Genomic DNA, 15,607 nt, shown 5'->3' on the forward strand with positions numbered 1-15,607 from the left:
AGAATCACTTCTGAATCTTTCACCAGCTACAATGAGTTGTGCCTCATTCCTTTCACTTGCCTTGTTTAGTTGTATCTACTTAGTTTAGGATATGATTTATGTGTTAATCCCTACTATGTTGATTACGTCACACCTAGCTCAAGTTATACTTCATCATCCTGCATATTCAAATTACTTAGACATGTGTCTAAGAATACCATACTCTTGACATGTGATGCTTTTAGCCAAAAACTTAGAGTGATAATCCTGACAAATGACCATAGGATATAAGTCTCCTTATTCAAGGAGCTACTTAATTACCTTCGGACACTTCTACTTATGCTCAATTATCCATGGTTCACATCTACAAGGAAATTCTTATTTAAGATGTCAAATAACCATATGAAGTATCATGACAGGTCATTATAATAAATTAGTTATTCTTAACTAGCATCCATGTTTAACTCTTGTCATTCCAATATTTTCAACCAGTGAGGAGCAATTGCTTATTAAATTAAGGAATATAACACGTGCTAGTTTATCAGAATTAATGATATCCGAACTCATCAATTTATCGACTAGGAAATATTTTAATATATTCATAATTATATATAGAGATGTTCATTAATTTTGATTTGATTCAATTATAAATTTTTTCATATTATGAATTATATGGTAGAAATTTAGTAAATAAGTTTACGATCAAATTTTATTTATAAAGAATATATAGTAAATCTTTAGTTTTCTAAATAAATAGTACAACAATTGTTTTAAATATCTCTCAGATATAACACATTTTTAATTATAAAAGCACACTGTTTGCATCGAATATGCCAAAATGTGCTTCTAGATAAAATGAAAACTTCGCACTACTTAAAATTATTATTATTATTATTTTATTTTATAGCAGGGATAAAAGAAATATATTATTTTTTTTGGATACAAGTATAATATAATTATAGACTCATTTTACAACCAAAAGAATAGAACTGCCCCATCTCCTGACGAAACTTGAGCTACCCGCACCGCTTGATGGGACTTGAGCTTTGACTCGAAACGTGCTTGTATTGAGAAAATAAACTAAGGGAGTGCTTGGCATAGATATATAAAAACATTTTGAGTGTTTGTGAATGTTAATTTCTATTTCAGTTTTTATAATTTTTTATTCGAAAGTAAAAAAATTTGATGTATTTTTTTGCTTCTATTTTTATTTATTTATTTATGTCTAAAATTAAAAGTTAATATTTATATCTTTATTAATTTTTAAAAATGATGAAGTTCCAATTTAATAAATTAATGGAAGATTTTTTTTTTAAATAGATGATTGATTTAATAATGATGAGCCTCTCGTTACGAGTGGACGGTAATTATTTTTATAAGATCAATTAGCCTGAGTTAGATAGCTTCCAACTTAAAAAAAAATATTATTATGATTTATTATTTTGTTAACATTAATAAAATTCTAGTAAAAATGTCTCAAAATACTAGTTATTATATATTTTAAATAAAACTATAGTGATTAATTTAAAAAAAACTAAACGCCCAAATAAACTATAAACCCTAACCTGGCGACGCGGCGAAGGAAGGCTCCTCACCTCCGCTCCGGTTCTCCTCTTCGCCGTTCTCATCTTCACTGCGAGACCGGCGATTGTTTTTCTCTGTACCGCTTTTCTCTTTTTCTCGATAACTACATCGCCACCTTCGCGAGCTTTCTCTTTTTCAGGTTTTCTCGGGTAAATTACCGAAGATGAGGAAGTTGAAGTTCCATGAGAAGAAGCTCCTCAAGAAAGTCAATTTCCTTGAGTACAAACGCGAAGGCGGCCACCGAGAAGCCCTTATAACGCGCCGATACCACCTCACAGAGCGAGATGATTACAAGAAGTGACATTCCTTTTCAATATTTGGCAATTGTAGTTACTTTTCTCACTACACAGTTTCATAGGAATTCTATAATTTCAATTCTAGGTACTCGAGTATATGTCTGACGGTGCAGAAGCTGGTGCATATCTTGAAGCAAATGGATCCCAGCGACCCTTTCAGAATTCAGATGACAGATGCACTGCTCGAAAAGCTGTAAGCCAATTTTGATAAACAAATAACTAGAAAATCAGGTCCATTGCAGTTTATTGCGTTTTCTATTGTGGAGTTTTCTCCACTTAGCTATTCCAGAATTGATTTGAATTGCAACTGTTGCAATTGTCCCATGCAAACCTATCACCCGCAGGCTTTTGAGCTGATAAATTAGGGTTGTGAAATATCACCGGTATGGAATGTTTATGTCTGACTGATTGCAAATAACAACTTAGTTTTGTTGCATTGTGCTTTTTTGTTTTTTTATTGACTTGCAAAAGACTCAATCTAAGTCATCAATGGATACAAATATCTATTCTGATGTAGTTTAATGCGCAATCATCAATATGTCATTGTAAGAACCATTGTCACCATTTGTCATTGTTCATATCAGGGATTATTTTTTCTAGTTATTGTACTCTTTAGTATTATGTTACTTAAACCTCTGATTCCATGGAATTGTTGTTTCATAAATATGTTGGTTGATACCTCTGTCTGTTCTTATTATTTGTTTTATTTTTTTCTTTCAGTTACAATATGGGTGCAATTTCAACAAAAAAGAGCCTGGAAAAGTGCCATAAACTGTCAGTAAGCTCATTCTGTAGGTAAGCTGATCTAGTGTGCTATAGTCTAGCAGGAAGCCTTTTACTTGATTTTCTTTGTTGAGACAAATAAAAGAAGCAACTAAGAATTTACACTTGAAAGTAGATGGGTTCTTTATTTGTTTTTCTGCTCTTCACAATTGATTGCTCCTAGGTTTATCCATACACTATCTATATTTGTTTAGGTTAATAAGTTAAAGATATCACTCCCATTGGTTAAATCAATCTGTTACCTTCTCATGTTTAATTGCAAACTGCTTTAATTGGTTGATCACGTTTGACAAGTTCAAAATCTCCTTTTAGTACATAATTGAATTCACCTTGTGTTTTAATCTCTTTTTTTGTTTGTATTTTATCGTGGTACTTCATCCAGAAATTCAAATATCAACTGCTACAATTTGACTATTGAATACAGCATGCTCTAGTGTTCGTTGTTGATCTGCATTCTTAGGGTTGGTTGTCCATGCCTAGATGTCAATTTTGTTGGCTTGTTTACTCAAGTCATCTTTCTGGAGTGAAATAGTAATTTTTATTTAAGCCAAGCTTAAGTATATATATGATGGTGAATTTTTTCATGAGATACTATAGAAGCCAAAAAAGTTGGATTTCAACTCACCTACACAATGTAGAGGGCCATACACAGCCACACGAGTGTAATTTCAACAAGAAAAAGCCTTGCTAAAGTTTTATATATTGTCGGTGGTGATCACTTCTTATGCTACAAAAAAAAAAAAAAAATCAAGAAGCTTTACAAGTGAGCTGTTTTTAAACTTAAAAGAATCAATTTTAATTTAGTTTTTTCCCATTTGTTTACTGTTCTATGCTTGGCTGTTAGGTCTAACAATCACATGGTCTATACTTGTCTAAGGAAGTTAATTAGTAGAAGCCATTTATTCCCTTGATTGAGCATTTTTTTCCTCAAGTTTTTAATTGTACTTGCTGTTGCTTACATTGGACAGACACCTTACCAAAAATCATATTCAAATTCTCTAGATATGCATTCACCTAGAGTTAACCTTGTCAGTCTTCCATTTCCATTGCAGTAGAATATGTAATATGTATCTTCAAGGGAAAAAGAGTTCAGAGTTCCAAGCAGTATAGATATTAGTATATATAGAACTAACAGTTAAATTATAAGGTAGCTATTGTTGTAAGGAATGGATGTATCCTTTCTTTGCCAGAAGTTATTAAGTTAATATTTCAACATTTAGGTCAAGGATTTGAAGAGCTTATTGAGCTTGTATGTAGCAGAATAACTATATAGGCATATGAAGACATGATGCAACTATGTGATCATCATTAAGAACTTGTTTAACATTAGTTGTATTTATAGAATTATAATTTGAATGTTGTTAAGGGGGTTCTCAGAATCAGAAGTCCATAAATAGGTTACACTTCTCACACAAACTGATTATTAAAATTAAGGAACCAAAGTCCTTGTATTTACTGATGTATAAAACACAGTGTTCATTTCACACGGAAAAAAACTTGTCTTGCTAAAAATATACACTATTTATTCTACTAGCTAGATCTTACATGAGGAATTAAGTTATATATCATCCACTTTTAGAAGCAAGGAACCCTTAGAAGTCAATCACAACACTGGTAATTGAGATAGAGTCTTGTTTATCACATCTAGAATCCTTGAAATAAAGAAACACCTCTTAGAACCTACTGACTTCTTTCCGCGGTCACTAAGTGTTTCAATCAGCCATGAAACTCACTATTTTGGTCCCAACCAGATTACCAGCATATAGAAACATTTTTATACTTAACCACCACCTTCGTATTGCCTACTCAACGCCAAAATGTGGCATTTATGATTATAACATCAGAAAAACAAAGCATCACAACAAATTACTCCCTGAAACTATGACATTGTCACCTCTCTTTGATGGTGGGAGCACCCAAAGGGAAGAGTAAGGATCCTACCTAAAGATAGAAGGTTGACAGGACTCAATTCACTGTCAGAAATTGGATCAAAATGCTGCTAATGTTGCTACCTTGAAACAAGATGAATAAGATATTTAGGACAAGAATTCATTTAAGAGGGATAGGACAACCAATGAAGTTCCATGATTTTCATTGTTTGTCAAGATCAAATAACAGCTTCGCCATGTTAGTTCTCCACTACATTTTATTTACTTCAGGAGTGTGTTTGCTTAATCAATTTAAATAGATGAATATTTTTCCAATCTTTGATTAATTAAGCTGCTCGTTCCAAACCTAGGTGAATTAGTTGAGCTTTTGGGTTCATTGAATGTGTTGTTAGGAAGAAGGAGAAGGAAAAGGTAAAAGAAACACAGATGATCACAGAAACATTCTTGTTCCTTCCATTCCCTTCATCTCTCTCCTATTGATTCATCCAAGTAAACAAGCATTCATATTTTTGGGGTTAATCAACTTGGTAATTCGAAATATCATCTCACTAAGTGGGATCACAAAATAATTTGAACTTGGTCGACTATTAATTTACCACAATCGTGGTAATTGGACTTGTGAGTTCCCAACTCGTACGATCACTCTGAACCTTTTTAAAGGAAATGAGCTTTGAGAATTCATGGTTCGGTGTTGATCATATGCTGCTCTTCTTGGTGTCTCATTAGATTAAACTACAGCGACAGCCTTTGAAATCTTCTCTTACCAAGCACATCCCTTCACACCACCTTTGACCGCACAGTAGATGGAGTTGATATGATCTTTGAATAAGTCAAACTTACTCTGCTCCATTTTTTACAGGAGAAGGCTGGCTTCTGTTTTGGTATACCTCAAGTTTGCTGAGCATCTAAGGGAGGCTGTGACGTATATCGAGCAAGGCCATGTCCGAGTGGGACCAGATGTGGTAACAGACCCAGCCTATTTGGTGACAAAGAACATGGAGGATTTTGTGACTTGGGTGGACTCGTCTAAGATTAGGAAGAAAGTGATGGAATACAATGAGAAATTAGACGACTACGATCTCCTGAATGCCTAAGTTATCTTCATGTTACTGATGTCAATTGTAGCAGCTTATGAGGTTAATTAGTTTGCAGAACTTACATATCAGTTTATCAATTAGCAACTTGCTCAACGAGCTTCGTTCCCTTGTTTACTTGCTTCCTAATTTCATTTTTGTGACAGTGGGTTTTGGTACCCGACCCATTCATACTACATGAGACAAAGCCGACCTAATGACAATTATCATGGCCATGTTATAACAAATTACGTCCAGGGGCTATCAAAACTCAAGTAATTTTTTTTTTGAATTTCATCCTCCTGTTATTTGAGTAATTGAAGTCTTCCACGAATTCTTCATACAGTATTCCACATTAGCGGAACACTGTCAAATGTAGGAATGAGATAAGAGCATCCATTGTGGACGTGGCAAGAGCGAAGGAGTTCATAGACGCGGCTCCCAACCTTCCTTTTTATTTTTAATTAAAATAATTGTTTTAATTTAAATTTAAAAAGATAATAAATTTTTTATTTTAAATAATATAATTTATTTTTTAATTATTAATATTATTAAATGATGATTTATGAATTTAAATTTTATTTATATATAAAGTAAAATATAATGAAAAAAAAATATGGAACTCATAAATAGTAGAGAAATGTGTAAGATTTTTTATTTTTGATGTGCGAAAGAGTTCAGAGAGATTCTATCACGGGATGCTCTAATAAATTTATAATATTTTATTTTTTTCTATTTAGCCTCAATATTCATAAATAAAATACAATAAATAGTTTGTCTTAATTTCACTCAGCTCTCATTTCATGGCTACAAGGACATCATCGACAGTTGTAGAAATATTCCACTGTATTTTTCTTTACATTTCCAAATTTTTAATTTGACTATATTTTTCTTAATATTTGTTTTTTTGGAAATTGTTAAAAAGAAGAAGTTATTTTAAATAATATTAAAAAGTTAACAAATAAATGGATGTGTTTAATTTATTTATTTTTTCCTTTTTTATTTTATTTATTTTTTTAATAAATAATAGTGATCTCATCCCACCGTGCTAAGACTCATACCGTGGCTGCTATATCATATTGAACTGATGGCCCACGGCTTAGACTAATAACACATGAGGTAAGAGAGACACCAACGACGCGTTGCATTTCTGGTATTTCTGATAACACTTGCTCTTCTTCGCCGTCTCAGCTTCCAAACTTTGACGCCACTCCAGTCTCACACACCCGCATCCCTCTTTCCTCTCTCTATATAAACGTCTCTCCAGGTTGCACCTTCTTCTTCGTTCTCTTTTCTTCTCTTTGCTTGCTTCAAGCCTCCAACAATTCTCCCACACTCCTCAGATTCCTCCATCAGGAATCAATTTCATCGAGCGACGACTCCAATCATGGCCGTGGATGCAGTGGTTCCTTCCGACGATGGCGGAGAGACGCCGCCGCCCACACAGCAACCGTCACCTTCGCCGCCGCAAGGCTACCAGTTGGAATCGTGGGCCAAGGGGAAGCGGTCCAAGCGCCCCCGCACCTCCAACTCCCCCTCCGCCTCCGACGAGTCGATCACCGAACACCGCACACGCTCCGATGAGGAGCAACTCGCCCTTTGTCTCTTGATGCTCTCCCGCGGAGTTCGGGGATCTACTCTCCTCTCGGTGCCCCAGTTGCAGCTGGGGGACACCGCTCGACGAGATCTCGCGGTGACCCAGCCGCCGAGGACTCCACAATCCTACGAGTGCTCCGTGTGCGGCAAGGCGTTCCCATCTTACCAGGCGCTCGGCGGCCACAAGACCCGCCACCGCAAGCCCGTAGCCCCGACAGCGGAGGTGGTTTCCACATCGGCCATCGGTGCCGTAAGAGGAGGGAGGGCGCACTCGTGCGCGGTGTGCCACAAATCGTTCTCTACAGGGCAAGCGCTGGGCGGCCACATGAGGTGCCACTACGAAGGCGTGATAAATGGCAACGCCGCCGCTATCGGGGCCGAGAAGGCAGCGTCCTCCTCCTCCGCGGCTAGCTCCGGTAGGAACCTGACGCTGGATCTGAATCTGCTGTCTCTGGCGATGTCGAGGGCTGTGGGTGGAAGGCGGAACAGGCCGAAGAAGAAGGGGAAAGAGGAGGAGGAGGTGCTCGGCCCACTGGCGTTGACAACAAAAAAACCGCGGCCGTTGACGCCATCCGAAGGCGGCGTGGTTAATCTGCAGAAAGAGGAGGAGTCGTTGAGCCCATTGGCGTTGACGATGATGCCTTCCCTCTCGACGTCGAAAGACGGCGGCGTCGAATTGCCGTCGCCGACCCTAAATTGGTTCAGTTTCATCTAATTTGCCATCTGTGACTGTTTATGACAAATTCAAGAATCGTTAGAATTAGGATCTGTAATCGTTCTTTATTTGTTAATCTCCCGTTCATTGTTTACTGTAACACGATGCCTTTGATTCTTATGCGTGTTACGGATGAAGAGAACGAAGATGAGAATTGAAGCATGATAAAAATTCGTGGCGTGCGAAAGCGGAAATTAGAGGAGTGGTTGGGTTGGGTTTGGAAGGAAGGAAGGAAGGAAGAAAGGGAGAAGCGGAAATTAGAGGAGTGGTTGGGTTGGGTTGGGTTTGGAAGAAAGAAGAAAGGAGGAAGCGAAGGCAGTGAACGCCAGGCCAGGCCAGGCCAGGCGAGGCAGGCAGGATTAGAACGGGAAAGTAGGGAAATCAATAGCGTGGGGGAGTGGGAAGTTGCGGTTGCCTTAATCGTGGAATCAAACCTTCTTCTGGAATTCAACGTCCAACGTTTTGTTTCCTCAAAAACAATTAGTATCCTATTTGATCTCTAAAACGTGGATGGTTAGGTTACTCGAAAGATTATGATAAAGGTATCGGCCGGTTAATCTACATGATTAGAGTTTCTTGGACGGCAAAAATTGGATCATGGATCTACACACTGTAGCAATTGGCATGGACAAATTTGACACGATGTAAGTCAATCTAGACCATGCCGAACTGATTCGGATCTTGCCGGGTCGGGGTTAGGTGCAGTGGGTGTTTTAGTTGTGATGAAAATTTTGACTACATTTTTAAGGGAGCCGAACCTAACGAACGTGCTTACATGGCGCGACCCATACGACTTTGGGTGGGATTTGGGCGCGGGCAGGAGTTGGATTGTTGAAACCCCTGCCGTGTGCGTTTTGGGAAAAGTAACGTCGCAGGTCCGACACCTTCAACGTCACGGTGGGGGAGAGGGGAGGGGACTGGGGAAGGGAGGGGAGGGGAAGAGGGGAGAGGAATTGTAACTTGGAAGTATCCGATCTAGGGTTTCATTCACAAGGCGAATCCTCGAGATCCTGGCCCCCCCATTTGGTTGGGTCCTTCACTCCTTTCGTCCTAGGAAGCAAAGGTAGCGTCTCTTCGCTTCGTGGTCATCGACGGCTTCCCTCATCTCGTCTAGATCTCCAAAATTTGTTCTTTTTTGCTTGTGTTTTAGTGCTATAGTAGACCTCATCGAGAATTACATTGGGATCTACGACATCGTATGTACTGCTCGTTCGTCAGCAGAGATCGGAGGTAACTACGCTGGGTCCGGCGGCACCATTGTTTTTTGGAGAAACTTGGGGAATGTACCTTGGGCAATAACTTTATATTTTAGGAGTAACTTGGGGGGTGTGCCCTGCGCTCCTTTGGCGTTTTGGTAGTACCGGTTGAATTCTACACTGTTCTGCTTTCTAGTGGTTTTTGCTGGTTCAATCTGCTTCTTTCTTGAATGCGGTGATTTAATAATTTGACCGAGCTGCACATGAAGAGTTCAATGAGCATGGTTAACCTCCATATCTGTTTATGGTTCAAGGGAATAGGCTTTTCGATCTCTTGTCTTGTTGCTCAAGTTATTTTCTTTATCAGCGTGCAAAATTTAAAATTCTTAAATTTCATTGATGTCGTGTTGGTTAATGCTACAAATTGTCTGCGGGAGTTTGATTTGTATGAGAACCAACCGTTCATTTTTTATGATTATATTTTGCTTTTCCCCTTGCAGGCCTTAAAATTGGGCCCTAATCCACTGCTATATTTATTGCTGAAATCTTGAAATTTGAAGTTTTACAAGGGCTTCTTTTCCTTCCAAGCTTGTATTCGATCACACTATACCTGTAATTCTGACTTGCCACTGAGCTTGAATTGATACGATGAGAGCACATGAACGAGTTGTAAACTTTTCTCTTTTAGGTATGTTGCCTTTGGTTTTGCTCTTTTCTCTGTAACTTGCATATTGAAAGTTTTACTCTCCTGTTAATTCTTATTCGGAAACTTTGTTTAGTTATGGTCTATCAATCTTTTAGAATGCTTTATATTTATATTTTAAAATTTTCATTACAGGCTTGACTTTAGCACCACTTTTTGTGAAGGTAAATCCCAATGTCAATGTAATTTTGACAGCATGTCTAACTGTTTATGTGGGTTGCTATCGGTCAGTCAAGCCAACACCACCTTCAGTGAGTACTCTGTCTATTTTTAGTGGCTAAATATAACTTGCTTGTAGTGTTTGTTGGATTATATTAGTAAATATATAATATTATAACATGAAATATCTGCAGGAGACAATGTCAAATGAATATGCCATGCGATTTCCTTTTGTTGGAAGTGCAATGCTGTTATCACTGTTTCTTCTTTTCAAGTTCTTCTCCAAAGATCTAGTTAATGCAGTACTGACATGTTACTTCTTTGTTATTGGGATCGTGGCTCTTTCGTATGTAACTGCCATTTTATTTGAGATGAGATCTGTCTTGATGATATTTACTATTATTATAGCTAAGAGCACCTCAATCGTTACTAAAACTGGTATGCAGGGCAACATTATTACCAGCAATCAAACAATTTCTCCCAAAACATTGGAATGATAACTTCATCATTTGGCGTGCTCCATATTTCCATTGTACTCTCTCTCTCTCTCTCTCTCTAGCTATTATCTTTGGTTCAATATCATGCCAAATTAGTGTATGTGTTATGTTTATTAGTTTGATATAGCTTGAGACTTTAAAAATTGTTTTATGTTTGAAATGAAAAGTTCAGTACTAAAAGTCTGTTGCTAAGTATGATTGGTTGTTCACTTTTCTATATCTTGCCCTTATCCAAGAACATTCATACTTTTCGAGTTCTTTGTTGGTTAATTTCATTTAGTGCATCTACATACTCTTTAAGTTATTAAAATTCATGAGCTTTTTTATTCATTAGCTGCCATTGCACAATCCATCTGGTAACTTCTCAATTTTTGAACTATGAAATTGAAATTTCTGGATGTATTAATTTATGCTTATTCTGCAAAACAAGAAAATTATGCTGTTGATTGTACACTATACATTTAGAAATCCAAAGTTATGGTATCATTCATCTCTCATGTCATAATGACCAACATATTTCTTGCCTTGTGTACTTCATTTTAGAATTTTGTACTGCAACCAGATTGCAATGACTCGTGTTTAAAGAATTTAGGGATGCTATTTTTTTCCTTGAAGTATATATCTGGATTGCCCATGCCCTTGTGGTCCATGGCCATTTTTCTCCTAATTGTTTATTCAATATTCCTGGTTGCAGCTGCTTCTCTGGAATTCACCAGATCTCAGGTTGTCGCATCAATACCTGGAACTTTCTTCTGTGTCTGGTATGCTCTAAAAAAACATTGGCTCGCAAACAATATCTTGGGAATTGCATTCTGCATTCAGGTTAGTTCTTTTCCAAAAACAAAAATAAATTTGATTCTTTTGTTGATTTCTATTGTTGCATGTGCTCTGTAGTGTATTGATGTGTTATTGGCTTTCTCGTCATTTTTTTGTATTCTTTGCAACTGCTTTATTTTACATAATACTTGTGCTATTATTGTTTCTTTTTGATATTATATTTTGTACTTCTTATATTTTACATAATACTTGTGGTTTGATTGTGAAAAGATTCTTGTCTCTCCATTTATAAACCTAGATACAACTACAATATAATTTTCTGGTTATTGCTTTTATTAATTTTCACACTTTTCACCGTTATCAAAATAAGATATTATATAAAGCAATTATATAAAAGGGGAGCCTTGACGCAACGGTAAAGTTGTTGCCATGTGACCCAAAGGTCACAGGTTTGAATCCTGGAAACAACCTCTTGCAAAAAGCATGGTAAGGCTGCGTACAATGGATCCTTCCCCGGGACCCTGCATGGCGGGAGCTTCGTGCACCGGGCTGCCTTTTTTTTTTTAAATAAAGCAATTACATAAATAATATTAGGCTTGGACCAGACAGATAATTATATTCTTGTTTTTTTTTTTATTTAAGTAGGTTCATCTTTGCTTCCTTCCACTTTTTATACTTGTCTCCTAGATGGAAGAACTATTGATGTGTCCATTCTGAGAAACATTAATATTGTATTGGAGTTTATACTTTTTTATTTTGGAATTAGTAACAGAATTACTTACCTAATTTTGTTTGTTCTTTGAATTTTCTGTCTCTGAGATGATGCTTATCAGTTTTTAGAATGGGAAAAAGATACAATATATATTCAAACAGAGTTTACCACAAACATGTTGATAGAACATCTTAATAGATTTGTTAGTAACAATTTAGCATGTTATTCAGCCATTTCTTCTGTTGCAAACATTTAGAGGTTTTTTTACTGGAAAAATGGAGTATATGTATGCCAAAATAAGATTTTCAACATGCTAATTTTTCATGTTTTCTTTCACTGCTTCCCCTGAATATGTTCTACCTTCTCCTTTTTCTCAGGGGATTGAGATGTTATCGTTGGGATCATTTAAAACTGGTGCCATTCTTTTGGTAAGAGATGAGAAAATTCATTCTCTCTCCAGTATTTGTGTTAAAATATTGAAGTGTTAAAATACTGAATTCATTCTTTTCCTCCGACTGAAGTGTGTCCTTCAAACTGACTTTATCCTGCGCTATTTTGAGAGAGTAAATAGTGAACTAACTTAATTCCTGATGTATTTAACTTTGTCTCAGAATAACTGCATATTCCTAATAATAGCTAATGTATACAGAACTACCTTCACATCCATTCTCACGTGTAACCGATGCTCAAATATTGGGAGATAACAATGTAAAACAGAAATGCTCAAGATATGTGTGGATGCTTTGAGGCAATTCCCTTAAAATTAGATCTAACAGTTTTTCATATGATTTTCGTTTACAGAAGTTCAATAGAGTCAAAATTTGCAATGCATTTTGTTCACAACAATGTGAGTTTCATATCTTTCATTGCTTGGATTTTGTAGATTTTTGATATCATATGTCTCTTGTTTTTCTGGGTACCTCACCACTAACATCTTGTTTAGGAAAAAGTTCATAACAAAGAAGATATTATATTTTATTTGTGTAAGGTTTCTTGCCTCCGTACACTCCATGATATAATAGGATCCCCAAGTCTGCTGTCTTTTAATAACTTGATGGGAAAATTCCTCAAAATGCTGAGATACTATGCTTACAGTCAAAGCACAGCACAGAAATGACAGTAACTATGGTGTCCGACATTTCTTGATTCTTTTTCTTCATCTTATTTAATATTGTCATTATGTTGTTCTTTTTTGTTTTCCATCAGTTTACTCATCTGCAGCTAGTAAAATGGAGGAAATAGCTATTTTCTATGCCATGCGGATAATACAAACCCCCAAATCTTTATATTCTTGTTTTCCACCAGCTAATTTGTGATTGGTCTTATGTTAAGGTTGGACTATTTTTTTATGATATCTTTTGGGTGTTCTTGACACCAGTGATGGTTAGTGTTGCAAAATCTTTTGATGCTCCCATCAAGGTCAGTTAATTGTAGTAGTTGATTGTTGATTTTCCATCATTCACACACTTACTTTCTATGTGCTACCAACAGCTTATATTTCCAACTTCTGATGCTGCAAGACCAATTTCCATGCTGGGCCTTGGTGATATTGTTATTCCTGGTAAATATCTAATTCTAAGACAACTTCTTGTGCAGAAAACATGTTTTTGTATTTTATTAACCAAAATTTGGAGTAAGGTGAAAGGACATAGAATTTTGAAGGTGCTTTTTGCTATAATTATTGTAAAGCTATTAGAATGGAACTTAGTATTAAGCTTTACTAGGAGAAACTTGTGTCATCGTCACCACTGACTAATATGCTACTATCAACAATTCTTAGTAGGGTTATATACAAAAGGTTCATGAGCGAGTTTGTTAGTAGACTCGTTAAGTGCTTGTTTGATTGTTTTTCCTAAACCAAACATTAAACCACTTAATTAACAAAAATTCTTGAATCAGGAACAAAGCTTGCGAAACTATTGATAATGTTTGTGGGTAAGTTCGTTGTTTAGGTATTTAGAACAACATGGAATATAGATACCTTTCCAATTTCCGAACTTTCATGCCCCCCTACATTTTGTGCACACATATACCCTGATTTAATGAACCATCAACTAAGGACTCTTTCGAAATTAATTTGATGACCCAAATTTGTTGTTTTGGAGTAAGGGGTTTGTGGAACTAAGAGGTGTTAAAATGGACTGATCAGGCAGGCAAGGCACAAGACCGATTAACTCTTGTTTACATTACATGCTGGGCTGGACATGTTAGGTTGTCATGGACTGACAGTGACATCGATAGGGGGTGCCCAACCCCAGCCTACTGGGTTTATTTTTTTAATAATATTCTAGAGAAATGAAAATGTCTGATTTAGTTTTTTTTTTTCTTTTCAAATTTCTCTAATCTTCAATTTGCTTCACAAGGTTTTAGTATAGTTTTCTTTATGTTTTTTTTCACACCTTGGAGTGTTTGCCTCTGATTAGGGATTTTCGTTGCCTTGGCATTGCGCTTTGATGTTTCCAGAGGAAAGCAAATACGATACTTTAATAGTGCCTTTTTAGGATATACTATTGGTTTGGTCCTTACCATCATAGTCATGAACTGGTTCCAAGCTGCACAGGTGAATGTCTAAAGCTCTATTTTACTATGATTTATTCAGTGTGTTTTCTCTAAATTCATGCTTGTTTGCCATGTGCAGCCTGCTTTGCTGTATATAGTACCGGGTGTTATTGGATTTTTAGCAGCTCATTGCCTATGGAATGGGGAAGTAAAATCGGTTGGTTCTAGATCTCTTTTCTTTTGTAGCGCGACCTTTTATGTCGCCAATTTTAGAGTACTTATGCTAGTAATTCCGACAAATAGGTAAGTGAATTTAAAATTGGAAAAAAAGTGCAATGGCTTTCCTATTCTTTTGGAGGATTATGTAAGATTTAATATAAATAATTCAGCTAATTGGTATAGAAATAATTGATGCATCCAGAATCCACATTTCCTAAAACAGGACCTTTGTAATATTTATGAAGGCCATAGCTGTGTGATGACATTTTCTTGGTTTTTGGTCTCTTAACTAATGTGATGATCAATCCTCTGATGACTTACTAGCTTTAGTTTCATAATCTGTTTGATTGTTGGGTAAGAATTTGATTTCTTATTCGTGATGACTTAGTTTTTCTTAATATTGACAGTTGCTGGAGTACAATGAATCGCAATCATCGACCGAGAAGAGTAGTAGCAGTTCAGCAGAAGATGAAGTTACTAATGCTGACAAGAAAGTGGATTAGTTGTTGATTTTGTTGCCATCTTAACAATTCAGAGATTTTGTTGCAAATGAAGTTCAACTATTTATTTTTTAATATATATATTTTAAAAAAAGAGCATTTGCTATCTTTTAGTAGGTTGAATGGTTACAGGTTACAAATCTATATATCAATACAATGCATATCGAATCTATTACGGTTGTATTCAATCTTGACTTTTAATAACTTTTATGAATTTTAAAAATTTAGGTGTATTCAATCTAGATTTTTTTAGACTCTATAGAAATCTAATAATAACCAAATTAGTTTTTTTTTATAGAGTTTTAATAAGTATTTAAACTTGACTTTTTAAAATTTTATGAAAATCTTTTGGTATCCACTTTTAATAGATTTTCATAGATTTTTTTAGAATTTCTTGGTACAAATTTTAAAATATTTGGTACAACTTTAA

The 15,607-nt window shown here is 36.0% G+C and overlaps 3 protein-coding genes across 6 annotated transcripts; all 3 read left to right on the forward strand.

Annotated features, from left to right (window-relative positions):
* Positions 1-1,500: 1,500 nt before the first annotated feature.
* LOC121975310 (U3 small nucleolar ribonucleoprotein protein IMP3-like) lies at positions 1,501-5,721 on the forward strand. 3 transcript variants are annotated; one of them, XM_042526900.1, is made up of 5 exons: positions 1,501-1,584; positions 1,703-1,860; positions 1,945-2,052; positions 2,580-2,654; positions 5,391-5,721. In XM_042526900.1, the coding sequence occupies exons 2-5, from the start codon at positions 1,727-1,729 to the stop codon at positions 5,623-5,625; spliced, it is 552 nt and encodes a 183-aa protein (XP_042382834.1). In that variant the 5' UTR covers positions 1,501-1,584; positions 1,703-1,726; the 3' UTR covers positions 5,626-5,721. The 3 variants fall into 3 exon arrangements, with proteins under 3 accessions (XP_042382834.1, XP_042382818.1, XP_042382827.1); XM_042526893.1 differs by having other exon boundaries at positions 1,523-1,639; XM_042526884.1 differs by having other exon boundaries at positions 1,517-1,860.
* Positions 5,722-6,991: 1,270 nt separating this feature from the next.
* LOC122041302 (zinc finger protein ZAT10-like) lies at positions 6,992-7,915 on the forward strand. The gene has a single exon (XM_042600943.1). It carries the CDS (start codon positions 6,992-6,994, stop codon positions 7,913-7,915), a length of 924 nt encoding a protein of 307 aa, XP_042456877.1.
* Positions 7,916-8,797: 882 nt separating this feature from the next.
* On the forward strand, positions 8,798-15,215 carry LOC121975327 (signal peptide peptidase 2-like). 2 transcript variants are annotated; one of them, XM_042526922.1, is made up of 13 exons: positions 8,798-8,978; positions 9,066-9,145; positions 9,612-9,799; positions 9,950-10,065; positions 10,168-10,319; positions 10,420-10,505; positions 11,165-11,292; positions 12,337-12,387; positions 13,292-13,378; positions 13,451-13,520; positions 14,383-14,519; positions 14,598-14,675; positions 15,085-15,215. In XM_042526922.1, exons 3-13 carry the CDS (start codon positions 9,760-9,762, stop codon positions 15,178-15,180), a joined length of 1,041 nt encoding a protein of 346 aa, XP_042382856.1. In that variant the 5' UTR covers positions 8,798-8,978; positions 9,066-9,145; positions 9,612-9,759; the 3' UTR covers positions 15,181-15,215. The 2 variants fall into 2 exon arrangements, with proteins under 2 accessions (XP_042382856.1, XP_042382847.1); XM_042526913.1 differs by lacking the exon at positions 9,066-9,145.
* The last annotated feature ends 392 nt before the right edge of the window (positions 15,216-15,607 follow it).

Source organism: Zingiber officinale, chromosome 1B (assembly GCF_018446385.1).
Source record: "Zingiber officinale cultivar Zhangliang chromosome 1B, Zo_v1.1, whole genome shotgun sequence".
NCBI classification, from domain to species: domain Eukaryota; kingdom Viridiplantae; phylum Streptophyta; class Magnoliopsida; order Zingiberales; family Zingiberaceae; genus Zingiber; species Zingiber officinale.

Bases quoted from the DNA above. Each gene is read 5' to 3' on its own strand.
- LOC121975310 (XM_042526900.1), top strand. From the start codon at position 1,727: ATGAGGAAGTTGAAGTTCCATGAGAAGAAGCTCCTCAAGAAAGTCAAT. The intron at 1,861-1,944 runs GTGACATTCCTT...TTTCAATTCTAG, and splicing joins GAGCGAGATGATTACAAGAA to GTACTCGAGTATATGTCTGA. The intron at 2,053-2,579 runs GTAAGCCAATTT...TTTTTCTTTCAG, and splicing joins GATGCACTGCTCGAAAAGCT to TTACAATATGGGTGCAATTT.
- LOC122041302 (XM_042600943.1), top strand. From the start codon at position 6,992: ATGGCCGTGGATGCAGTGGTTCCTTCCGACGATGGCGGAGAGACGCCG.
- LOC121975327 (XM_042526922.1), top strand. From the start codon at position 9,760: ATGAGAGCACATGAACGAGTTGTAAACTTTTCTCTTTTAG. The intron at 10,506-11,164 runs GTACTCTCTCTC...TCCTGGTTGCAG, and splicing joins GCGTGCTCCATATTTCCATT to CTGCTTCTCTGGAATTCACC. The intron at 13,379-13,450 runs GTCAGTTAATTG...TGCTACCAACAG, and splicing joins CTTTTGATGCTCCCATCAAG to CTTATATTTCCAACTTCTGA.